At 44.2% G+C, this 26,807-nt stretch overlaps 1 protein-coding gene and 1 long non-coding RNA gene across 3 annotated transcripts in view; one reads left to right on the top strand and one right to left on the bottom strand.

Moving 5' to 3' along the window:
• LOC135543547 (tyrosine-protein phosphatase non-receptor type 4-like) overlaps positions 1 to 26,807 on the top strand; it is a 71,234-nt gene that overhangs the window by 36,794 nt on the left and 7,633 nt on the right. For both annotated transcript variants that reach the window (XM_064970902.1, XM_064970903.1), the window contains exons 3-19: positions 14,134 to 14,241; positions 14,896 to 14,938; positions 15,035 to 15,113; positions 15,248 to 15,292; positions 15,383 to 15,435; positions 16,708 to 16,828; positions 17,129 to 17,216; positions 17,361 to 17,449; positions 18,287 to 18,350; positions 19,215 to 19,387; positions 20,513 to 20,581; positions 20,822 to 20,968; positions 21,193 to 21,354; positions 22,869 to 23,025; positions 23,128 to 23,268; positions 23,394 to 23,553; positions 25,463 to 25,689. In XM_064970902.1, the coding sequence (XP_064826974.1) occupies positions 14,134 to 14,241; positions 14,896 to 14,938; positions 15,035 to 15,113; positions 15,248 to 15,292; positions 15,383 to 15,435; positions 16,708 to 16,828; positions 17,129 to 17,216; positions 17,361 to 17,449; positions 18,287 to 18,350; positions 19,215 to 19,387; positions 20,513 to 20,581; positions 20,822 to 20,968; positions 21,193 to 21,354; positions 22,869 to 23,025; positions 23,128 to 23,268; positions 23,394 to 23,553; positions 25,463 to 25,689 (1,926 nt within the window). The remainder of the gene's footprint in view (positions 1 to 14,133; positions 14,242 to 14,895; positions 14,939 to 15,034; positions 15,114 to 15,247; positions 15,293 to 15,382; positions 15,436 to 16,707; positions 16,829 to 17,128; positions 17,217 to 17,360; positions 17,450 to 18,286; positions 18,351 to 19,214; positions 19,388 to 20,512; positions 20,582 to 20,821; positions 20,969 to 21,192; positions 21,355 to 22,868; positions 23,026 to 23,127; positions 23,269 to 23,393; positions 23,554 to 25,462; positions 25,690 to 26,807) is intronic.
• LOC135543551 (uncharacterized) lies at positions 300 to 25,915 on the bottom strand. The gene is made up of 3 exons (XR_010456221.1): positions 25,749 to 25,915; positions 4,355 to 4,572; positions 300 to 2,488 (listed from the first exon to the last, which is right to left on the bottom strand). It is a non-coding gene; the product is annotated as an uncharacterized LOC135543551 (long non-coding RNA).

Genomic DNA, 26,807 nt, shown 5'->3' with positions numbered 1-26,807 from the left:
TAGTGTTTAAAAATGTCATCGGGTAGAACTTTTTAACTTTATATATTTTTCTACATAATGTAGAAAAGCGCAATTTTCACACAGTGCATTCGGAAAGTATTCAGACCACTTGACTTTTTCCACATTTTGTTACGTTACAGCCTTATTCTAAAATGGATTAAATAAAAAAATTTTCGTAATCAGTCTACACACAATACCCCATAATGTCAAAGAAAAAACAGGTCTTTAGTATTTTTGCATATGAAAAAATAAATAATACAAAATAATGAAATATCACATTTACATAACTATTCTGACATTTTACTCAGTACTTTGTTGAAGCACCTTTGGCAGCGATTACAGCCTCAATTCTTCTTCGGTATGACGCTACAAGCTCGGCACACCTGTATTTGGGGAAGTCATTAAACAGTCATTCCTCTCTGCAGAACTTCTCAAGCTCTGTCAGGTTGGATGGGTAGCGTTGCTGCACAGCTATTTCCAGGTCTCTCCAGAGATGTTTGATCGGGTTCAAGTCCGGGCTCTGGCTGTGCCACTCAAGAACATTCAGAGACTTGTCCCAAAGCTACACCTGCATTGTCTTGGCTGTGTGCTTAGGGTCGTTGTCCTGTTGGAAGGTGAACCTTTGCCCCAGTCTGAGATCCTGAGCGCACTGGAGCAGGTTTTCATCAAGGATCTCTCTGTACCTTGGTGGTTCCAAACTTCTTCCATTTAAGAATGATGGAGGCCACTGTGTTTTTTGGTACCATTTCCCAGATCTGTGCCTTGACACAATCCTGTCTCTGAGCTCTACGGATAATTCCTTTGACCTCATGGCTTGGTTTTTGCTCTGACATTCACTGTCAAATGTGGGACCTTATATAGACGTGTGTGCCTTTCCAAATCATGTCCAATCAATTGAATTTACCAAAGGTTGACTCCAATCAAGTTGTAGAAACAGGATGCACCTGAGCTCAATTTCGAGTCTTTTATCAAAGAGTCTGAATACTTATGTAAGTACGACTCACCACCTAGATTTTGTCTGATGTAGCAACATTTGAATTTTTTTTTTTTTTTTTTTTTTACATTGGATAAAAATAGACTCAGATCTACAAAATGGTGTATCATACACAGCATTTTTGAGGAACAATGGGAAAGTAATTCAATTTTCTTGTAAAACAGTACTTTTGGGTGTCAAGGAAAATGTATGGAGTAAAAAGTACATTATTTTATTCACAAATGTAGTGAAGTAAAAGTTGCCAAAAATATGAATAGTAAAGTAATGTAAAGTAAACTTCTTAAGTAGTGCTTTAATGTATTTTACCTTAAGCACTTTACATCACTGCCCAAATGCTTTCACACCAGCACATTAGAATACTTTATATACTGTTACACATGCACTTATCACATAGTATTCCATACATAAGTTAAGGCCATGCAACCTGAGTTGAAACCTGAGTGAGGTACACATGTACAGTACATATATTTAAGTGGTGGGCACTTAATACGGTCACATGATATTGTTGTGGAATGTCACAGAATCATGTTACGACCACACATATCAACAATATCAGCAACGGATGGCGTGTGTGTTAGGAGAGAGTCATGTGAATAGAGGCACTGCAGATAGTGCTGATAACTTGTCCATCCGAACCACGCATCAACAAGGGAATCTATAGTCGGAGAACCTGTTTCTGTCCTGCGCCCTTGACTTTGGTGCAGGGCATGTGATGTCCATAGCCTCTTCGTTGCAAAACTCCCTGATAGTTTGTCTAGCTTTGTCCAGTCCAGGTGGTGCTTTTGCAGGCAGACTATCTATGGGAGGAAGGATGTCAGCGTTGCGCTTCAGCTGAAACCTGGTCCCGACAGTCCGAACGCCCCTTGGCGACAACACCAGGCTCCAGAGCACCGAAGGTGTAAAACAGCGAATAACAAAAGAAATCTGAATACATTACAACCCTGCACAACATCAATTCACCTCCCAAGTTTAGAAAATAATAACCTCATACAAATACAAAAATGTTTTACCTGAAGTGCTGGTACTGCTTGATCTGTGGCAGTGAAGTACGGAGTCAGGTGTGGTTGCCAGCCATAGCATTCCACATACACCGTACCATCCTCCATGCCAACCAGCTGTGGAACGTTGACCCCTGTCACTGTGCTGTCCTTCACAACACCAGCAATCTCAGACAAAGTGTTAACTCTGGTCTTTCTGAAGCGCTGCTTGATGCGGCTGAAGCACAAGTCAGGGGCAAACTTGGTGTGGTCTGTGATCAGGTAGTGAAGGTCCAGATTGTTGTGGAGCTTGTGCATGGTCCACCAGGCACAATAGAAGAGCACAAACTTGTTCTTGTTTGGCCACTGCAGTTATCACAATTCAGGTCCACGTGTTTTCCCAACTCCGTAGCTGGTGAAGAAATGGTGCATGGAGTTGATGACTGCGCTGCTGCCTTTGCTTGCTTGGGCCAGCTCTCGTTTTGATTACTGTACTGACTGGTGTGTTCTACTGATGCTGAAAGACAAATTCCAGATACAAATATTTTAGCATTATTATACAATAGATACAAAATGGCATTCTGAGAACATCACTACACACAGTTCATACAGGTAATGTTAGCTACTGTAGTTGCCCAGCCATCTAACGTCAGCTGGCTAGCTAACAGCAAGCTTTAACTAGCAATACAAACGGATTGTCATAGCTATAAGTTCAATGTTAGCTCGCTGACATTAGGCTATAACTAGGAATGCGAAATGGCATTCTGAGAAAACATCACTTATGTTAAACACACTTCATACACGTACAGCTGAAGTCGTAAGTTTACATATACCTTAGCCAAATACATTTAAACTCAGTTTTTCACAATTCCTGACATTTAATCCTAGTAAAAATTCTCTGTTTTAGATCAGTTAGGATCACCAATTTATTTTAAGAATGTGAAATGTCAGAATAATTATTTATTTTAGCTTTTATTTCTTTCATCATATTCCCAGTGGGTTAGAAGTTTACATACACTCAATTAGTATTTGGTAGCATTTCCTTTAAAATTGTTTAACTTGGGTGAAAGTCTTCCACAAGCTTCCCACAATAAGTTAGGTGAATTTTTGTCCCATTCCTCCTGACAGAGCTGAGTCAGGTTTGTAGGCCTCCTTGCTCGCACATGCTTTTTCAGTTCTGCCCACAAATTTTCTATGGGATTGGGGTCAGAGCTTTGTGATGGCCAATCCAATTCCTTGACTTTGTTGTCCTTAAGCCATTTTGCCACAACTTTGGAAGTATGCTTGGGGTCATTGTCCATTTGGAAGACCCATTTGTGACCAAGCTTTAACTTCCTGACTGATGTCTTGAGATGTTGCTTCAATATATCCACATAATTTTTCACGATGCCATCTATTTTGTGAAGTAATTTTTTACCTTTATTTAACTAGTCAGTTAAGAACAAATTCTTATTTTCTATGACGGCCTAGGAACAGTGGGTTAACTGCCTGTTCAGGGGCAGAACGACAGATTTGTACCTTGTCAGCTCGGGGATATGAACTTGCAACCTTTCAGTTAGTAGTCCAACGCTCTAACCACGAGGCTACCCTGCCGCCCCTGTGCTTCACAGTTGGGATGGTGTGGTTTTGGAGCAGTAGCTTCTTTCTTGCTGAGCAGCCTTTCAGGTTATGTCGATATAGGACTCGTTTTACTGTGGATATAGATACTTTTGTACCTGTTTCCTCCAGCATCTTCACAAGGTCCTTTGCCTGTTGTTCTGGGATTGATTTGCACTTTTCACACCAAAGTATGTTCATCTCTAGGAGACAAAATGCGTCTCCTTCCTGAGAGGTATGACGGCTGTGTGGTCCCATGGTGTTTATACTTGCGTACTATTGTTTGTACAGATGAACGTGGTACCATCAGGCATTTGGAAATTGCTCCCAAGGATGAACCAGACTTGTGGAGGTCTACAATTTTTTGTCTGAGGTCTTGGCTGATTTCTCCATGATATCAAGCAAAGAGGCTCTGAGTTTGAAGGTAGGCCTTAAAATACATCCACAGGTACACCTCCATTTGACTCAAATTATGTAAATTAGCCTATCAGAAGCGTCAGAAGGCCAGGGCATAATTTTCTGGAATTTTCCAAGCTGTTTAAATGCACAGTCAACTTAATGTATGTAAACTTCTGACTCACTGGAATTGTGATACAGTGAATTATAAGTGAATAATCTGTCTGTAAACAATTTTTGGAAAAGTTACTTTTGACATGCACCAAGTAGATGTCCTAACCGACTTGCCAAAACTATAGTATGTTAACAATAAGTTTTTAGAGTGGTTGAAAAACAACTTTTGGACAAAATTAGAAACGTATAATATCTGAATCTGTAGCTAGATTCTTACCTGTATACATGGATGAAAGCTTAATTTGCACAGCTTATTTTGCCCGTTGTGTTTCACACCGCCTGGGCAACGAAGGAGTGGCTTCGTAAGAAGCATTTCAAGGTCCTGGAGTGGCCTAGCCAGTCTCCAGATCTCAACCCCATAGAAAATCTTTGGAGGGAGTTGAAAGTCCGTGTTGCCCAGCAACAGCCCCAAAACATCACTGCTCTAGAGGACATCTGCATGGAGGAATGGGCCAAACATTATAACATAAGAAAAAACTGCAGTAGAAACGATTATTTACACATTACGAGCAGCTCATTTTATAGACCCAACATGCAACAGGTGGCTCCCTTTTTCTGTGGCTAAACCTACTAGGCTCATAATTTAACAATTCTATTCGTATTTACAGATGACATACACGTTTGATATTAAGGCACATGAAAGTTCACATATTTGAGAAGGCATTTCTGCCCAAAAAACAAAAAGTCATGTTCAAAAGGCTCTCCTGGGAAGCCTAGTTTCCTGAATCGGGTCACAAATGTGCAAACATTTCTAAAAACTGTCATTATCGGGTATTGTGTTTAGATTGATGAGGAAAAACATTTAATTTAATCAATTTTAGAATAAGGCTGTAACGTAACAAAATGTGGAAAAAGTTAAGGCGTCTGAATACCTTCCGAATGCACCGTATATAGACACTGGTATTGTGCTGGAGATAATGAAAATGTGGCTGAAAAGTGATGGAGTTTCACTTTAAAATACAGATGCATTGTAGTAGTTGGGACCAAAGGAGCCTGGGTCATTTTAGATATCTGTCATTAATAGCAGCATAGCCGAGACATAGCAGAATGTCTGGCATTCTGGTTTAAAAAGAGACTCCAGGGGTTACTAGCCAATGGAGTAAACACTTACACCAGGACTGAACTGCACACATCACAATGGCTTTTCCGAGCCAAGCGTGGGGGATATCTGGCCCGTGTGGTGGGGAACGGGGGCAGAGAGGCACAATGTTAATGCATTCCCCTCTGTGAGGTACTCTAATTACAACACACACACACACATAGGACCTCAGTCTAACCCCCCGACCATCTCTGTTGCCCCGATACTCTTTGTTCTGTTCTGGGTCAAATAAGTCTGCTCAGCTGCTGACCACTAATCCCCTGGTCATGAATTAAGATGAGTTCATTTCAGGGACTACAGAGTTGTCATTATGGAGTCCTCTGTCTTTACTAGTGCCATGCGGAGCCGAACCAGGTCAGGGCTTCACTGCCAGTCAGGATTAGGTGAATAGAGGCCCTCATGTTGGTGTGCATATGTGTTTGATTTACTTTGTTGGCGTTGATGTGGGTTCTATCCTCTGGGAACCATCCAGTGTGTACAGACACACATCATGTATACACAGGTGAAGTCAGTACTGAATGACAACTGACAGCTCCATCATCATGTCCTCTGGCATTCTACCGCCATGCGGGCGCCGCCTCCAATGCTTGCACTGCACAGGGAATCTACAAGAAGGCTTCTAATAGGCATATGTTTAACTTCTAGAGCTGGAGAGTTTCAGTAAAGCCCCTCGTTAGCTGGTAGTTTGGTTCCCAACGTGGCTGCTGTGCATTAGCCTGGTGGCTGGACAGAGTATGACCTGATAGCTGCTGAACGCTATGGTTAGAGCTCATCTCCAGGTTGACACACAGCACTCTGATTTCACCCGTTGACGCCACATAGACTTGTGTGTGGTGTTTAGGGCTGTTGCGGTTACCGTATAACCGCCACACAGGCAGTCATGAGTCATGACCGTTGTAAAATTCCACGTGACTCGTAATCTCCTCTCATGCACTCTGGACATGTTGTGGTAGTACCTAACTCGCTAACGGTCACATCAAACACTTAGTCCCTAACTCACATCAAACACGTATCATCAAAACAGCATGTGCTTTTAAAACTCGCCTCACTGTGATGATCAATTTGAAGCAAGGAGTTCAGCAGCAGGTTGAAACTGAGTGTGAAACATGGTCCTTGTGGATGTTGTTTCAAAGCCTAACAACGAAATGGACAGCACTTTCTAAGGTGATGATTCATTCAAAACAACCATATGCATATTAGAGCTTATGAATCAAAATGATAATTATGCCGTTATACAATATAGCGTTCTGCATATTACGCATGGCAAAAAAACGAAACAGATTGAAGATGTCTTTGGTCCATAATCGGTCTAGCCTTTACTGCAGAATTAAACACATTCAAGTAATCGCCTTTGAGTGTATCATTATGCATTCTGGGTGGTCTGGTTACCTTATGCTACGCTCCAAAATTTCTATCCACGAGTCTGGGAGAGAACTTATAGCCCTAGGTGATGCTGTTGGTTCATTGATTGTGCTAACAATTGTAGTGGATTTTGATTTTGAATGGCCTAGTAATAGGGCTTTTTTTTTAAATTATTATTCATTGGGTGACAAATGACCTTTTAGCTAGAGGACGACCGATTAATCGGAATGGCCGATTAATTAGGGCCGATTTCAAGTTTTCATAACAATCGGAAATCGGTATTTTTAGACACCGATTTGGCCAAATATGTTTTTACACCTTTATTTAACTAGGCAAGTCAGTTAAGAACACGTTATTATTTTCAATGAAGGCCTAGGAATGGTGGGTTAATTGCCTTGTTGAGGGGCAGAATGACAGATTTGTATCTTGTCAGCTCGGGGATTCAATCTTGCAACCTTACAGTTAACTAGTCCAACGCTCCAACCACCTGCCTCTCATTGCACTCCACGAAGAGCCTACCTGTTACGCGAATGCAGTAAGAAGCCAAGGTAAGTTTCTAGCTAGCATTAAACTTATCTTATAAAAAACAATCAATCAATTAATCATAATCACGAGTCAACTGCACATGGTTGATGATATTACTAGTTTATCTAGCGTGTCCTGCGTTGCATATAATCGATGTGGTGCCGATCGCGGAAAAAGGACTGTCGTTGCTCCAATGTGTACCAAACCATAAACATCAATGCCTTTCTTAAAATCAATACACAGAAGTATATATTTTTAAACCTGCATATTGGGCTAAAAGAAATCCAGGTTGGCAGGCAATATTTTTTTTGTGTGTGTGTGAATTTTACCCATTTTTATCCCCAATTTCGTGGTATCCAATTGTTAGTAGCTACTATCTTGTAACCAGGTGAAATTGTGTCACTTCTCTTGCGTTCATTGCACGCAGAGTCAGGGTATATGCGATAATAATAAACGTTTTGTTTTCGAAATGATAGTTTCCGGATTCGACCATATTAATGACCAAAGGCTCATATTTCTGTGTGTTATTATGTTATAATTAAGTCTATGATTTGATAGAGCAGTCTGAGTGAGTGATGGTAGGCAGCAGCAGGCTCGTAAGCATTCATTCAAACAGCACTTTAGTTTGTTTTGCCAGCAGCTCTTCGATGTGCTTCAAGCATTGCGCTGTTATGACTTCTAGCTTATCTACTCCCGAGATTAGGCTGGTGTAACCGATGTGAAATGGCTAGCTAGTTAGCGGAGTGCACGCTAATAGCATTTCAAACATCCCTCGCTCTGAGACTTGGAGTAGTTGTTCCCCTTGCTCTGCATGGGTAATGCTGCCTCGAGGGTGGCTGTTATCGATGTGTTCCTGGTTCGAGCCCAGGTAGGGGCGAGGAGAGGGAAGGAAGCTATACTGTTACACTGGCAATACTAAAGTGCCTATAAGAACAGCCAATAGTCAAAGGTATATGGAATACAAATGGTATAGAGAGAAATAGTCCTAAAAATACTATATTAACTTCAACCTAAAACCTCTTACCTTGGGATATTGAAGTCTCATGTTAAAAGGAACCACCAGCTTTCATAAGTTCTCATGTTCTGAGCAAGGAACTTAAACGTTAGCTTTTTTTACATGGCACATATTGCACTTTTACTTTCTTCTCCAACACTTTGTTTTTGCATTATTTAAATTATTTAAATTGAACATGTTTCATTATTTATTTGAGGCTAAATAGATTTTTATTGATGTATTATATTAAGTTAAAATAAGTGTTCATTCAGTATTGTTGTAATTGTCATTATTACAAATACATTTAAAAAATTGGCCGATTGATCGGTATCGCCTTTTTTTGGTCCTCCAATAATCGGTAAACGGTATCTGCGTTGAAAAATCATAATCGGTCGACCTCCTCTCTTTTAGCTACAGAATATCTCACCACTATGCATTTCCATCTCCTCCTCTCTCTCCTTTTATTGCTTTCTTCAGCACACAGAGGGGCTGTCAACAGTTTAGTGAACTTTGTTTCCTATGGATGTTCCTGAACAGATTTCACTTTGTTTCCCTAATGAAATACAGGGTAGCGGCAGGAACAGGGTTGGAGAGCCCATGGCATACAGAGTGAGGGCAGAATATCACCTGTCTCGCAGCAAGTGAAATAAGTGTTGTATTTATTTCTCACCTGCTCATATAAAGCACAGCTCCGCTATAAAACCGAAGTAGCCTATTTGCGTGCATACGGATGGCCCCCCCCCCACCTGTTCCTGCTCATTTGATAATGGGCCAATCTAAATCAAAACTAATTTGGCATATTTGTAAAGACAGGATAAAAAAATTGTCTGATGGGTGAAAATAGGATCACTCCATGAGAGAACAGCTCTGCAGCCTGAGGCAAGGAAAAGTGCGCTAGCTTATTTTTTTTGCGACTTTGTCAAATCATCAATAGCCTATAGTCGCATCATATATGTTTTGATTTCTAAAACATTGAGGTTTGTATCATTCATAATTAAAGTTGCCAAATAACTCAAAATCTAGCATATAGGACTTGTTTCAAATGATCACTTTTACACTTGACATAGCCACTTCATATGCGCACTCGCTCTGTAATGGGAAAAATATCCTTCTATTTCATTCAGCTAAGTTCAATTACATCCTTCTTACTATTGCATGACAATAACCGTCTGACAAAATGTCATGACTGCCACAGCCCTAGTGGTGTTTACTAATTTATGCAGATACTTAAAGGTTTTCAGTTATTATTAATTTCCTCTACATTATTGATCACTTAATGCCAGTTACACAGTCAAACACAGTCATGGAAGTACTTCCGTTTCAGTGCATGGGGGCATAGTGAAGCTCTGTGAAAATCACTGTTTCACTGAACAAGCCAGTCAACTGGTTGGTCCGGTTTCTTTACATTACTGAGAGATTGGCGTATGTAGTTAGGTGATTGAAACATGCTTTTTCTGCTTTCCTGCCTGGTTGGCATTACAAGGTAGACTGTGATTGTGGAGCCTCAGTTGAGATTGAGAAGTATGGTGTTCCTCAAGGCTCCATGTTCGGACCAATGGTCTTCCTACTACTAGTAGGAAGATGGCATAGCAGCAGGATGTCTGTTTGTCTTGTCCCGTCCCATGTTTAAATCTTTTTCTTCATATGTTTCGTATATATTTTTATAAAAATATTTTTTTTTTATCTACGGACTGAACATACTTTCCTGCAACCCGCCTCACCCAATGTGGTACGGATCTGCTATTTTTAGACTTTAGAACCGGAACCCCCATCAGAAGCTAGCCATCTAACTAGCTAGTAGTCAGTTAGCCACTGCTAGCGGTCATCACTGTTAACTCAGACATCAGCCAGCCCGGTCAATTCCTACCAGTCTGCACAGCGCGATATCAACCCAGAGCATATCGGACTGCTTTTTCTCTACCACATCTCCAGATTCCTACCGCAAGCTCTGAACCTTTACACCGGATCATTGCAGCTAGCTAGCTGCTATCCGAGTGGCTACTCCTGGCTAATGTCTCTGTCCCGAAGCAAGCACCAGTTAGCCTGGAGCTAGCCTCGAGCTACGGCCATTTCCCGGCTAGCTGAAGAGGTCCATCAGACAATTCTTGTGCTACAATACGTATATTGCCAATTGGCCTGGACCCTTTTACTGCCTACACAGAGCCCCGCCAATCCATCACTACTGGTCTGCCGACGTAACCATCCGAGGGGGTTTCAACAGGCTCTTCTGTTGCGACGTCCCCTGAAGGACCATCTGCTTGCCTGCTATCCCCAGCCCGCTAGCTGTCTGAATCGCCGTGTCTCCAGCTCGCCTAGCTACTCACTGGAACCTATGATCACTCGGCTACACATGCCTCTCCCTAATGCCAATATGCCTTGTCTATTGCTGTTTTGGTTAGTGATTATTGTCTTATTTCACTGTAGAGCCTCCAGCCCTGCTCAATATGCTTTACCTAGCCATTTTGTTCCACCCCCCACACATGCGGTGACCTCACCTGGCTTAAATGGTGCCTCTAGAGACAAAACTTCTCTCATCGTCACTCAATGCCTAGGTTTACCTCCACTGTATTCAAATCCAGAAATGTCCAACCCTAACTATAACATTTTCCGACAAGATAGAACTGCCGAAGGGGGCGGAGATAGCCTGCAGAGTTCTGTCATACTATCCAGGTCTGTGCCCAAACAATTCGAGCTTCTACTTTTAAAAATCCACCTTTCCAGAAACAAGTCTCTCACCGTTGCCGCTTGTTCGAGACCCCCTTTCAGCCCCCAGCTGTGCCCTGGAGACGATATGTGAATTGATTTCCCCCCATCTATCTTCAGAGTTCGTACTGTTAGGTGACCTAAACGGGGACATGCTTAACACCCCGGCCATCCTACAACCTAAACTAGAGGCCCTCAATCTCACACAAATTATCAGGTACAACCCTGAATCCGTAATCAACTTGTCATCTAAATACAACTCTGCTGTCTCCAACCAGGATCTCAGCCATCATTGCCTCATTGCCTGCATGCGTAATGGGTCCAGGGTCAAACGACCACCCCGCATCACTGTCAAACGCTCCCTAAAACACTTCAGCGAGTAGGCCTTTCTAATCGACCTGGCCCGGGTATCCTGGGAGGTTATTGACCTCATCACATCAGTAGAGGATGCCTGGTTTCGCTTTAAAAGTGCTTTCCTAACTGTCTTAAATAAGCATGCCCTGTTCAAAAACTGTAGAACTAAGAACAGATATAGCCCTTGGTTCACCCCAGACTTGACTGCCCTTGACCAGCACAAAAACATCCTGTGGTGTTCTGCATTAGCATCGAATAAAGTCCATGGAGAAGAATAAGAGCGCCTCCTCCCAGCTGCCCACTGCACTGAGGATAGGAAACATTGTCACCACCGATAAATCTACGATAATTGATCATTTCAATAAGCATTATTCTACGGCTGGCCATGCTTTCCACATGGCTACCCCGACCCCAGCCTACATCTGAGCACCTGCTGCAGCAACTTGCCCAAGCCCCCCCCCCTGCTTCTCCATCACCCAAATCCAGACAGCTGATGTTCTGAAAAGGCTGCAAAATCTGGATCCCTACAAATCAGCTGGGCTGGACAATATGGATCCTCTCTTTCTAAAATTATCCGCCGAAATTGTTGCAACCCCTATTACTAGCCTATTCAACCTCTCTTTCTTATCGTCTGAGATCTCCAAAGATAGGAAAGCTGCGGCTGTCATCCCCATCTTCAAAGGTGGTGACACTAGATCTGAATTGTTATAGACCTATATCCATCCTGCCCTGCCTTTCTAAATTCTTTGAATTTACAGTACTGTGCAGCCGTCTTCATCGACCTGGCCAAGGCTTTTGACTCTTTCAATCACCGCATTCTTATCGGCAGACTCAATAGCCTTGGCTTCTCAAATGACTGCCTCCTCTGGTTCACCAACTACTTATCAGATAGAGTTCAGTGTGTCAAATCGGAGGGCCTGTTGTCCGGACCTCTGGCAGTCTCTATGGGGGTGCCACAGGGTTCAATTCTCGGGCCGACTCTTTTCTCTGTATATATCAATGATGTCGCTCTTGCTGCTGGTGATTCTCTGATCCACCTCTCAGCAGAAGACACCATTCTGTATACATCTGGGCCTTCTTTGGACACTGTGCTAACAAACCTCCAAACAAGCTTCAATGCCATACAACACTCAATCCGAGTCCTCCAACTGCTTTTAAATGCAAGTAAAACTAAGTGCATGCTCTTCAAACGATTGCTGCCTGCACCCTCCCGCCCGACTAGCATCACTACTCTGGACGGTTCTAACTTAGAATATGTGGACATCTACAAATACCTAGTGTCTGGTTAGACTGTAAACTCTCCTTCCAGACTCACATTAAGCATCTCCAATCCAAAATTAAATCTAGAATCGGCTTCCTATTTCGCAACAAAGCCTCCTTCACTCATGCTGCCAAACATACCCTCGTAAAACTGACTATCCTACCGATCCTTAACTTCAGCTATGTCATTTATAAAATAGCCTCCAACACTCTACTCAGCAAACTGGATGTAGTCAATCACAATTCCAACCGTTTTGTCACCAAATCCCCATATACTACCCACCACTGCGACTTGTATGCTCTCGTTGGCTGTCCCTCACTACATATTCGGCGCCAAACCCACTGGCTCCAGGTCATGTATAAGTCTATGCTAGGTAAAGCCCCGCCTTATCTCAACTCACTGGTCACCATATAGCAACACCCACCCTTTGCACGCGCTCCAGCAGGTATATTTCACTGGTCACCCCCAAAGCCAAAACTTACTTTGCCCGCCATTCCTTCCAGTTCTCTGCTGCCAATGACTGGAACGAATTGCAAAAATCACTGAAGCTGGAGTCTTATAGCTTAGCGATCACACCCAACTACCTCATCCCCATATTGTTACTTATCCTCTTGCTCTTTTGCACCCCTATATCTCCACTTGCACATCTATCACTCCAGTGTTAATGCTAAATTGTAATTATTTCACCTCCATGGCCTATTTATTGCCTCCTCCCTAGTCTTCTACATTTGCACACACTGTACATATATGTTTCTATTGTGTTATTGACTGTACGTTTGTTTATGTGTAACTCTGTGTCGTTGTTTTTGTCGCACTGCTTTGCTTTAACTTGTTTTCAACTGGCCTACCTGGTTAATTTTTTTCATTTTATTTTTTACCTTTATTTAACTAGGCAAGTCAGTTAAGAACAAATTCTTATTTTCAATGACGGCTTAGGAACAGTGGGTTAACTGCCATGTTCAGGGGCAGAACGACAGATTTTTACCTTGTCAGCTCGGCGATTCAATCTTGAAACCTTTCGGTTACAAGTCCAGCGCTCTAACCACTAGGCTACCTGCCGCCCCAATAAATAAATAAATAAAGGTGAAATAAAAAATTACAAAAATAGTAGCCTAGTGGGTAGCCTATATGACATGGGCCAATCAAATCAGACAAAGAGAAGTCACTGTGTGTAGTATAATTTGTGTTCCTTCCTTCTCCCAGCTCTCTGTAAATAATACATGGTCTGGTTCTGTGTTCCGGGAAGCCTGTGGCTGCACATTGCCCTGACACTTCTAGAAAGCAGGCTGTGAGGCCTTGTTGTGAAACCCTTACAATGCCCAACCTCCAGTTAGAAACCCAGTAGGGTAAGCATTACACATACTTGCCCAACCTCCAGTTAGAAACCCAGTAGGGTAAGCATTACACATACTTGCCCAACCTCCAGTTAGAAACCCAGTAGGGTAAGCATTACACATACTTGCCCAACCTCCAGTTAGAAACCCAGGAGGGTAAGCATTACACATACTTGTGTGATAGTTTTGCAATAACCCTCTATCAATTAAGTCTTTTTTTAGGTTACGCTGTATTGGAGGTGTCAATCGCTTTATGGCCAACACACTTCCCAGTCCTATATTGCTTCAGTCATCTGTGTTATGAGATAGTCATATATCTGTACTACAGAATTCTGACGGCCTTGTCTGGTTTCTCTCCCTGCAGAAGCACGATCAAGGACAGGTCCTGCTGGATGTAGTGTTCAAGCACCTGGAGCTGACGGAGAGCGACTACTTCGGCCTACAGCTGGCCAACGACTCCTCAGACAGTCAGGTGAGGCCTCTTATCGGAACCCAGGAACCAAATCCTGCGTACGCTAGGTAGCTAGCGAGCTGCTCGATTTGACTCGTTTATTTTCGACAGGCTGTCGCAAGAGATCAGGTGAGGCCATGAGATTGTGCACGTTGGACTACATTTGCGGTCGGGCGGCGCAGAATCACTGATCTTCAAATCAACTGGCTTTCGAAATGACTAATTGTTATGTGATCAGGAATAGCGGATCTACTCAGAGCCCTGCTCTGGCTGATCCCCTCAAACACTCTGATTGGCAGCATAGCAGCATCTCATGAATGGGCTCTCTCCAGCCCCGTCAGCAAACGGTGGCGTTTCTGCAGCAAACAGATTGAGATACTAAGACGATTATGGGTCATGGTCTGCAAACAATGGAGTTGAAACAGCGGCTAGAATAGTGTGTAGAGGCTGCGGATTGTGTTTCTGAAAGTTCACAACTACCAATGCAAATGTTAATTTGTGACAGCAGAAATTCAGACTTTTATACATATGTATATTTTTGATGATGCTGTCTCGCAGAACAGTTGGATTTCTATGCTGAACTTGCTCTAATGTTTTGAGTAAAAATATATCTTCATTTTTTCATGGCCTATTTTCCCCCTTGTGTGTGAGATTGTCTTCATCCATATTTTACAGAGGTGGCTGGATCCAACCAAACCCATAAGAAAGCAGTTAAAAAGTATGTTTGATACATTTGGAGTATTCTCTAGTATTTGCAATATTCTATTTATCGCTCGTTTTAGTTCCATTAATCTGGTTGTTTGTTTTCCTTCAGGGGGGTCTCCACACAGTTTAAATTTTAGGGTTAAATTCTTTGTAACCGACCCCAATAAACTCCAGGAGGAGTATACAAGGTAAGTGCTTAATGGCATTGTGACAGAAATAGGCAGTACACTATAGGCCTTCCTCTATGCTACTCTCCATACAGTTTGATTATAAGCGGACTTAAAAGCTCTGTATTGATTTTGCTGTTTTGGGTCCCCTTTAGGTACCAGTACTTTTTGCAGATTAAACAGGACATACTTAGTGGAAGGTGAGTGTGGATTTGTATTTGGTTGGTTTATTCAAACATTTTTAACAATCTTCATGTCGTGAATTATATAACTGATTCCTCGGCTTGCAGGCTGCCGTGTCCGTACATCACAGCCACTCTTCTTGCTTCATATGCCGTTCAGTGTAAGTACTTATTCCACTCGGCTATTCAACTATAACTATACTACTGACTTATGGTCGCATAAACTCTGCCTGAAACCTTGTAACTAACTTTACTAATGATAGAATATGTTCAATAGTGTATTTTCCCTATCACCCACCTAATTGCCTCCGTGTGATTTCAAGCATTGAGAGTATGGGGGGGGGTCAGACTATTACAGTGGCTTGGAAACCCCAGACCGAAACACAACTGTAATACTACTTCATACTGTACTTGGCTTGTAATGATGCTGCTTTCATGTAGCCTGGCTGTTTACACATTGACCCCAATACGCCGCTGAGGTGGGAGGAGTAACAGCACAATCACCACAACTAGGCTGGCAGCAGGGCAGAAGAACACTGCTCATTGGTTGTTAGCTTAATAGGCTGGCTGGCTGACTGGATGACTGACTGGATGGCTGTGGTAATTGGCTGACTGGATGGCTGGGATCACTGGCTGACTGGCTGGCTGGCTCCCTCGTGGGGTTGTAGTAAACGTATCACGCTATGTGGGAGGTATAGAGGTCACAGTGGCCATGGTGGTCTCACCGCACTTACTGTAATAACAACAATAGAATGGAGGACATTTCACAAGTGCCAGTCTGTCTGTCAGTCACAATTCTGACCAGGATAGTTAGTGTATGTTGGGCTGTTACTGTTCATTTTCCCTCTGTGTTCACATACTGATATAGTTTCTATTTAAATGAAAGCGTGAGGCTCTTTATTAATTGATTCACATTATTGTGTTACGTACTTTTCTTAAAGTGCTTTGGAAATAGAGGCACTTAACCCCCAACTTCCTCATGTCGGCTCCCTTTTCATTATGGAAGACGGGATGTGTCCCAAATGGCACCCTGTTCCGTATATAGTGCACTATTTCTGACCAAAACCCTATGAGCCCTGGTCAAAAGTAGTGCACTATATAGGGAATAGGGTGCGATTTGGGAAGAGGGCAGGCTGTTTATACAGTATGGAAACACTGAGACACTCAGCAGGAGGAATCGTCTCTCTGTCTCTCTTTTCTAAACATTGACACAAAAAAAAGGCAAGTGTTCAGCTCTTCTCAAGCTGCAAAAGTCCTGCTTCTTTCCGTTTGCACACAAAGGAGAAGGTTGACCAGAAAATTAGTGAATGAATGGGAGCTGTGCAGGAGGGAGAGAAGGAGAGGATTAAAGGCCTCATTGTGCTCTATGTCACACACACACGCACACTTGCACTTACACACTCACACACTGTGTGCTTTGTGTTGTGTTGCAGCTGAGCTAGGGGACTACAGTCAGGACGAGAACTTGCCCGGCTACCTCTCCGAATACTCTTTCATCCCCAACGCACCACAAGACTTTGAGAAAGAGATTGCCAAACAGCATCAGCAACACAAGTAAGAAGCAATCTCTCAACTGATATTGTGTGAGTGTGTGGATACATTGGTGTAAAATGGGAAATGCACAGGAAATATCAAATAACTTGTAGATTAAACAGGGATGGACTCTGCTCATTCACTGCAGCTGAGGCGGCTCAGACTTTGTGTCCAGGTCAGAACAAGGGCTGTCATTGTTTATCCTCTCACGTAGATGGTAGGGTGGCCTACTCTCTGCTCTCTGAATGGCCTGTGTGGAGCCAACTAAAGTGTCTCTCGCTCTCTCTCCCTATCTCGCACTCTCACTCTTTTTCCTTTCAGGGGACTGCCTCCTGCCCAGTCAGAGTTCAATTATCTAAACACAGCACGGACGCTAGAGCTCTATGGAGTCGAATTGCACCATGCAAGGGTAAGTGTTCAGGTGTGAAATGGAGTGATGCAGGCATACTATGCTCCCCAATCAACCTCTGTTAAGTAGAACCCATCCATAGGGAGTCAGAAATCTGGGCACCTTACAATCCTCCTTGTCCCTCTTTCCCCTCCTCCGTGACAGGATCAAAGCAACACAGAGATTTTAATTGGAGTGATGTCAACTGGGATTGTCACCTATAAGAACAGGGTACGAATCAACTGCTTTTCATGGTGAGTCAAATCAATTGAGTATGTTTCCACATTCAGCCACATTCTCCATATAGGGGAGCCATTGGATAGGACACACAGAACCTAAAGAGTATTATAAATTGGGTGGTTCGAGCCCTGAATGCTGATTGTCTGACAGCTGTGGTATATCAGACCGTATACCATGGGTATGACAAAACATATATTTTTACTGCTCGAATTACATTGGTAACCAGTTTATAATAGCAATAAGGCACCTCGGGGGTTTGTGGTATAAGGTCAATATACCACGGCTAAGAGCTGTTTTCAGGCACTCCGCGTTGCATCGTGTCTAGGAACAGCCCTTAGCCGTGGTATATTGGCCTTACAAACAGTGGCGTTGATGATGCTCTTCTTCTTTTCATGGCCCAGATTCAGCCATAACTTACTCTAGCTCTACTGTAAAGTGACAACATGAGCCCTCTCCCCACTGTTTGGTCTTGCCCTACTCCCTTTGATGGTATAGTACGGGGAGAGTTTATCTTCATGAAAAGAGACTTCTGTAGAAATGAGTAACAGTGTAATTGTGTCAGGTTGCGACAGTGCGGTCTATATTTAGATTCTCTCTCTGAGTCATGCTTTAAGGAACCAGGGAAATAGGCCAGCAGGCACAATGGAACTTTAGAACACCTGCAAATGATTGGTTTCTGATTGAAGAACGGAGGGAATTCTTATGGATGATCACATGGGTGGCAAAGGGGAGTATGTATTCTATAAGCTTATCCAGTGGCTTCAGAATACTGGATAAGGTCTCTGTTATGTAGGAAATAAAGGAGAGATTCCTTCCTATGGGTGGTAAAAGCTTATTTTTCTTTCTTTCAGGCTACAGATTGTAAAGATCTCATTTAAATGTAGACAGTTTTTCATTCAACTCCGAAGAGAATTGGTAAGTATGTCCTAGTTTCAACTGTGATTGCATCCCTACTATTCTGCCCTACCAAGAAAAAAGGCAGTAACTGCTCATTTGGTTGAAAATGAGTTAATGAAATACATGCTTAATCATGTGGACAAGAATCCTGCCTCTATTGTACTGTGTTTTGGAGAAAATGGGGGTCATGTTAGCAGTAAATGCATTAAGTTACTGTGAAACCAAGGTAAATAAAAGCCATTTCTCTCAGTTCCACGCTATGAGCAGCTACGACCTTTTTGCTTGGCAGTATTGTGCGAGCTCAAATTCTCTCTCATCATTATTCATGTCGGGGAGAATACATAATGCACGTTGTGTGTGTGTGTGTGCTAGGCTGGTCATATGAAACTAAATCTAAAAGGATTTGATCCCAACTAGGGTGTCTAGTAGTGGAAGACACACAAAAACACCTGGTTGAATAATGCAAGCCAAGGAGACCTTTGAAAGCAGTTGTACTGTACTTGATATCTAGATGAAATGATGTCATGTGCTATAATTCATGTATCCGAGTAGAGAAGTACGACAGAGCACACCATAGCGTCTGGCCTAGAAGAAGCCATCTCATGGCCGCTATGCAAGTCGAAGGGTGATTTCTTCCTCTGTATCCGTGTTCTTTTAGCGAGATCTGTGTGACATCAGTAGATCATGTGTGATAATCACACACACCTACAGTACCATGCTTCATGCTGTACTGTATGCCTAAGTGTGCTGAGCCCACCACTGACCTCTCGCTCTCTCATCCTCTCTTTCTCGCCCTCTCCCTCGATCTCTCGCCCCCACCCTCTCTTTCTCTCTCTTGCCCTCCCTCCCTCTCTCTCTCTCTCTCTCTCCCTCCCTCTCCAGAATGAGAGTCGTGAGGCGCTGTTAGCCTTTAACATGGTGAACTACCGAGCCTGTAAGAACCTATGGAAGGCCTGTGTAGAGCACCACACCTTCTTCAGACTAGACCGACCCTTACCACCACAGAAGAACTTCTTTGCACATGTCTTCCAACTGGGCTCCAAGTACCGCTACTGGTGAGTGGGCCTGGGGAATGTGTCTCTGTATCCCAAATGGCACCCTATTCCTTATATAGTGCGCTACTTTAGACCAGGCCGTGGTCAAACGGAGTGTACTATGTAGGGAATATGGTGCCATTTTGAAGTGCATAGTCTCTGGTGACGTTAGCCTTTAGCCGATTTGGTCCTTGGTGCTGAGGTTGCATGTTAAAATGTGTTTTGAAAGAGAGTTAGTTATATAGTTGTGATCCCAGCAGGCAGAACTGGCTGTAATGATGGCGTTTCAACCAGCTTTTCCCGCTAAGATTGTGTTTGTTTGTCAATGTTTACAGGAGTCTTGTGAGCGATAGTGTGTGTGACTGTATAGCTGATGCCTGAAGGTGTCTAAACCTCACCAGAGAAAACAGTACACTCTTAGAAAAAGGGTTCTGCAGTTGTCCCCATTGAAGAACCCGTTTTGGTTCCATGTAGAACCCTCTGTGGAAAGAGTTCTACATGAAACCCCAAAAGGTTCTACCTAGAACCAAAAGACGCTTTTCAAAGAGTTCTCCTATGGGGAAAGCTGAAGAACCCTTTTTGGTTCTAGGTAGCACCTTTTTTTTCTAAGAGTGTAGGCTACACATTACCTAATCCTTTCAATTTCCCCTGATTCACTCAGTTCAGATCCAGTCCTCCTATTTTGTGTTGCCCTCAGGATAACACCATCATCATTTTGCTGAAGCATATTTGCATTTTTGTACCAATCACGACGGTGCCATTTGACCCATTGTGCCGCGTATCACAGAAATCGTGTGGGCTGGTTTGCATAACACAGGAATATGTTTACTGTGCCTCCTACAACTGCCAGTAGAGACCCAAAGCTCCAGTCCACTCAGTTTTGCCAATGCCATGTCACGCCGTGTGAGCGACTGACTAATAGTGTGACAGAGTGAAAAGAGCTGTGGTTTCACACACTGGGGGCGTGTCCTTCTTAATACATCCGGCTGACTCACTACACACGTTTTTAAAATGTCTAAAAAGTAGGTAGTGCAACACTGGTTTGGTCCCCTCTTACTCCAGGAAATGAAAGTGTGAGAGCAGAGGTTGGTGGTGAATATTTTCCGTTAGATGTTAAAAAAGATCATGTTTCTGTGTTATATGCAGTGGTAGGACAGAGGTGCAATCTGTCCAGTACGGCAAGGAGAAGGGCATCAAGGACAGGGTATTTGCCAGGTAAGACACATTCTGAAGCCCAAATGAAGTGACACTATTGCTTACTGATACTAAGAGAATGACGTCAGAAATGTGAGAACATGAAGAGACGGGGATGGAGGAATCTTGCACAGAATAAGGAGCAAAAGTCTAATGAGTGGTAAACCGTTCTCATCCTGCTAAATTGAAATCTGATGAACATGTTACCTGCTGCAATCCAAACTATCAATAACAATGACCTCCATATCATCAACCCATCAGGTCTCCCAGTAAGCCCTTGGTGAGGAGGCCGATGGGTGGAGGGATGGACTGGGAGTCAGTCAGCCGGAACTCCAGAGCCTCTCTGTCTGACGACCGCCTGGAGACCCAGAGCCTCCCCACACGCTCCCCACCAGGCACCCCCAACCAGTGAGTAGCCCTAACCCGTAGTGTAAGCAAACAGTACATTCCTTAGTGTCAAATCCATGAGCGGGACTGAACAAGTGCACACGGGGGTTAAGGAAATTGGGCTAAAGATGTAACCTACTGCTGAGGAGGAGGAGCGATGTCAAGTAACTCTAAATAACCTTGGATGACAGTACACTCGGGTACCTTACATGACCCTCCCTCCTCCTCTGTCCTCTTGTCTTTAGCAGGAACTCCAAGTTTGCACAAGAGCGCCTGCGGCCGTCCTCCGTGGGACACCTGCTGGATCATGTGATCTACTACGACCATGCCTCGCCCTGCCCGACCTTCACCAATCACAAGGTGGCCTCCTCAACCCAGGCCAACTCCATCAGCCTGGATTCTACCCCGTAAGTCTGTCTGCCACACACGCCCACGCACACACAGCCCTGAGGTCATTTCAAACCAAAACATCAGAGAAAAGACGAAACATGGACACTGTATCACTGCTCTTTTAATAAGCTTTAGGTATCGGTCTCGAGGCCTCCGTCAGAGCGTTGAGGCCGATACCTAAAGCTTATTAAAGAGCAGTGATACTATCAAGAGCGGTGTCCATGTTTCTTCTTTTTCCTCATCTTATTCAACTGTTACCATGCACCTGCAACAAAGATCAGCTCAGATGTGCCTTTTGAATTTTCAAAAAAAAAAAAACAGGCCATGAGCATCTCTTTCATCGAGACTTGATCGGGTTGAATGTCCTTATACCGTAAATATACACACACACACACACACACCGCCTTCTAATTTCTATGTCTTTACAAACCATTTGTTTTTATTATGCAAATACCCCGGGGCTGTAGCAAGCTCCGGCTGCCTGACGACTACAAAATAGGCCTCTTTCATGGCTGTCATTTAAGCGTCCATAATGAGGTCGGTGCTTGGCAGGCAGGCCGAAGCCAAAGCAGTAGGTTGGGGCTGCAGGCACATCACAATGGTGAATGCTTGTTATGTTAATAACACAGACAGAATGGGCTGAACCATTGCAAATCTTCTCATAACATCAAGGAAATATGCCATTACCCCGTTTCTCTTTCACTCTTGTGAAGGATCATGACACATTCTCTGAAAGAGCAGAATTCTTTGAAGTGGTTTGGCGTGTTTGTTTCGACTTGGATCGTTTTTTTTTCCTCTCTCTCTCTCGCTCGCTGTTTCCCTCTTTCTTTGGATAGGCACTTCCTCAGTGTACCTGTGCCTGTCGTTTTTGACCTGTTCTCTCTCTGTGGTCCTCTGTGTATCTCTGTGTAGACTCCCTTTGAGGAGTCCATAGTGCTAGACGCTGTTTGTTTTGGTGAGTGCTGTCCCAACCAGTTAACCTCCACCAGGGTCTGCTCAGGGCTGCTCCGAGGCAGACAGCAGGCTAGACAACATGGATGCTCTCAAGCTGAGGGTAATATCCTGGTAGGACACACAGCGCCTCTCCAAGGGGCTAGTAAGCTGTTCTCGTCCACAGGTTGAGGCTATAGCACTGAGCAATGTTAGGAAATAGGGGGAAGAGTTCCTATGAACTGAGAAAACCCTCTGCTCTGACTGAGCCCAGTAATGATTCAGTGGACAGAGAAGATGATCATTGCCTTCTGAGAAATGGGGTCAGGTGAAAGGACCATATTCCATTGAGAGGTTAAGCTCTGGAACGTTGCAGTTTCCACTGTGTAGTTAATGTTGAGTCAGAGAGCTCTCGACTAAGCGCGTGTGTTTCCAGGTTCATATATAACCCTCAAAAGGGTGGAAAGCACACGCGATAACACGCTTAATTTATGTATTTATTGACTTGTTCTCAATAAAGCCAGCACTGGGTTGAGGTTTGAATATATATTCCGTATTCGAATTTTGCCGCAAGGACTCATTTGGATTTGTCTGTGGCCAGGTCACCAGACTCGACCGACGACGGCCAGCCGCCCGCTCTTCCCCCTAAGCAGACCAGGAGGTCTCTGTCCAGCCAGTCCCAGTCCCACTCTCAGCAGGAGTTGGACAACCACATCAATGAGCTGTACGACACGCCTCTGTCAGAAGACAAGACTATGGTAGGAGAGAGACCTACGCGCGCACAGACGGACACTCGCACGCTGTCATTTCGTTTGACTAAAAATGTGTTTTGTGCTCTGTGTTTCTTCTCACTCTCACAGCCCAATGGAGTGCTTCCTCATGACAATCTGGTGTTCATTAAAATGTGCCCCGATGAACAAGGACGATTTGGATTCAATGTGAAGGGTGGGCTGGACCAGAAGATGCCTGTGATCGTGTCCCGAGTGGCCCCGGGAACAGCGGTACGTGTCCTACTACCTGGGCCACCGTCACTGCCAAACCCCTGAACTTTTCAAATGATCTTCACAGGTAATGAATAATGAAAAACACACTGTTCTCTTCTATTCTGTTTTAATGCCCTCCCCAGGCTGACCTGTGTGTTCCCCGGCTGAACGAGGGGGACCAGGTTGTCCTGATCAACGGTCAGGACATCTCAGAGCACACCCACGACCAGGTGGTCATGTTCATCAAGGCCAGCTGTGAGGAGAGCGACTCAGGAGAGCTGAACCTGCTGGTCAGACCCAACGGTGAGGAGAGAACAGAACAGACCTCTTAACAGGCCTTGTGGTCCTTTACGATCATTTATGATCCTTTGCGGTCTTCTGTAGCTCAGTTGGTAGAGCATGGCAACGCCAGGATAGTGGGTTTAATTCCCAGGACCACCCATACATAAAAAAAAGAAATGATGCACGCATGACTGTAATTCACTTTGGATAAATGTGGCACGTGTTATTATTCGATTGTTTTACAGCAGGGTTTGTAAAACCATAGCTTGCCTGTCCCTGAAACAAGAGGGAGTGAGGGACCATAGCTTGCCTGTCCCTGAAACAAGAGGGAGTGAGGGACCATAGAAACAAGAGAGAGTGAGGGACCATAGCTTGCCTGTCCCTGAAACAAGAGGGAGTGAGGGACCATAGCTTGCCTGTCCCTGAAACAAGAGGGAGTGAGGGACCATAGCTTGCCTGTCCCTGAAACAAGAGAGAGTGAGGGACCATAGCTTGCCTGTCCCTGAGGAAACAAGGGACCATAGCTTGCCTGTCCCTGAAACAAGAGGAGTGAGGGACCATAGCTTGCCTGTCCCTGAAACAAGAGGGAGTGAGTGAAACAAGGGACCATAGCTTGCCTGTCCCTGAAACAAGAGGGAGTGAGGGACCATAGCTTGCCTGTCCCTGAAACAAACAAGAGAGGGGGACCATAGTGAGGGACCATAGCTTGCCTGTCCCTGAAACAAGAGAGAGGGACCATGCTTGCCTGTCCCTGAAACAAGGGAGGGACCATAGCTTGCCTGTCCCTGAAACAAGAGGGAGTGAGGGACCATAGCTTGCCTGTCCCTGAAACAAGAGAGAGTGAGGGACCATAGCTTGCCTGTCCCTGAAACAAGAGGGAGTGAGGGACCATAGCTTGCCTGTCCCTGAAACAAGAGGGAGTGAGGGACCATAGCTTGCCTGTCCCTGAAACAAGAGAGAGTGAGGGACCATAGCTTGCCTGTCCCTGAAACAAGAGGGAGTGAGGGACCATAGCTTGCCTGTCCCTGAAACAAGAGGGAGTGAGGGACCATAGCTTGCCTGTCCCTGAAACAAGAGGGAGTGAGGGACCATAGCTTGCCTGTCCCTGAAACAAGAGGGAGTGAGGGACCATAGAAACAAGAGGGTGAGGGACCATAGCTTGCCTGTCCCTGAAACAAGAGGGAGTGAGGGACCATAGCTTGCCTGTCCCTGAAACAAGAGAGAGTGAGGGACCATAGCTTGCCTGTCCCTGAAACAAGAGGGAAACAAGAGGAGTGAGGACCATAGCTTGCCTGTCCCTGAAACAAGTGAGGGACCATAGCTTGCCTGTCCCTGAAACAAGAGAGAGTGAGGGACCATAGCTTGCCTATCCCTGAAACAAGAGGGAGTGAGGGACCATAGCTTGCCTGTCCCTGAAACAAGAGGGAGTGATGGACCATAGCTTGCCTGTCCTATATTAGGTCAATACAGACCCACTATACTATAGGTATTGGTTTGATTAAAGCTGGAATCCTTTGCAGTGAAACGGCCACGTCCGTGTTGGATATTACAACAACAAAGACATTACTTCAAACAGCAAGCACTGTTTCATTCCCCCAGACATTCCCTCAGACACGCGTGATAGAGCAGCAGTGTGTTCTACGATTTATTTTTATTACGTTTCTGGACGCTCATCTCCTTTTCAAAACCTAAACAACAACAAATGCGCCTGCGGGCAGCCAGTGGCGCTGTCTCGCCTAATGCAGATCTCAGCTTTAAGGCAGAGCATCAGTCGGACAGTGTAATGACTTAGGAGGGACGTTTTTAATTTGGCTGCTGCCTTTTTGCCGTTCCCTTTTCTCTGTTCTGCTGTCGTCGTTGCTTAGTTTGTCTGAGCGCCTGTCACCTGCAATGTTCAATCACGCTGTCATCCTTCCTGTCGTTCCTCCAGCCATGTATGACCTGGTGGAGGAGGAGAAGCTGGAGGATGGAGATACGGAGTCTAACTACCAGTACTCCCCAGAGAGGGTGCCCCAGGACCCGCCCCAGGACCAGCCCCAGGACCAGCCCCAGGACCAGCCCCAGGACCAGCCAGATCACCACCCATCCTGCTGGAGAGACTCCATACTACAGCTGAAAGAAGGCTTGAGCACTGGGGCCGTACAGCAACAGTTTGATGTTAGTCCACATATACTAGAACATATAGTTTATGTTTAGCTTAAGGAGGGCTTGAGTACCTGGATGGTTGGTGTTTATTGGGATGAATCTTGTCCTGGAGGCAGAGCTGAGCGATTTCTGCTAGATGGGCCAGTTGCAGTCAGAATTGGCTATATTGTAAAAAAAAAAAAAAAGTTAAAAAAAAGGTTAGGCATAAGGTTAGTAGTGTGGCATTATTGTATATATTTTTTTGTAGGTAACGTTAGGTTTAAAATCAGGTTTTATGACTTTGTCGGTGACTTCCCCACAGACCTGCCTCCAATACATGAGTCATCCCAATAAGAGATTTAATTAATGAGGGTTGCAGGTAGCCTAGTGGTTAGAGCGACAAAGTGAAAAATCTGTTGATGTGCCAATGAGCAAGGCACTTAACCCTAATTGCTCTGGGGTCGCCAGACCCTGGTCGTGACCTCACTCTCCGAGGGGTGCCTCAGAGGGAGTTGGGATACACATCAAATAGGACAAATATAAGCACCCACCAAATTATATTATAATTAAATGCCAACCTGCGAGTACTGGGTCCATACAGGCACAGTTTGATCAAAGATTTTTATAACTAACCCAAGACTGCTCCATTGGGAGCAAATTAAGCATAGTGGGTAGAACAAGCAAGGAGGTGGGCAAAGACCAGCACGAGCTAGCGAGATCCAATTGGTGCATTTTAGCATGTATTTGCATAATTCCACTGGGGAACGCCTACTCTGTGAAGTGCTCATGTGTAATAACTAAATTCGCCTTTGCACTTCTAGACAATGCAATTTTTGGAAACGTTGGCAAAAGGGTAAAGTTCAAAAACTTAGCCCTTCCGTAAACAGATTCTTGTTTTGGGAACAGAAAACTGTATGGAGATCAAATTCTTCTTCGATGAGAAAATCTACAGAATCTCACTCCATATTCTCCCACTGCTGGCCACCAGGCTTCCTCTCCTCACCATATTTGGTGGGGAGTGGAAATTTCAACTGGATGCTTCAGATTTATACATCCAGTGTAACATCTGGTTCCTTGCTCTATCTGTGGTGTGATGTTAGTCCAATCATCATAACTATAGTAATATGCTTGTTGTTCACATGGGCCAAATA

The sequence above is a fragment of the Oncorhynchus masou genome, chromosome 7 (assembly GCF_036934945.1).
Source record: "Oncorhynchus masou masou isolate Uvic2021 chromosome 7, UVic_Omas_1.1, whole genome shotgun sequence".
NCBI classification, from domain to species: Eukaryota; Metazoa; Chordata; class Actinopteri; order Salmoniformes; family Salmonidae; genus Oncorhynchus; species Oncorhynchus masou.
This window is presented reverse-complemented; position numbering and strand designations above follow the sequence as displayed.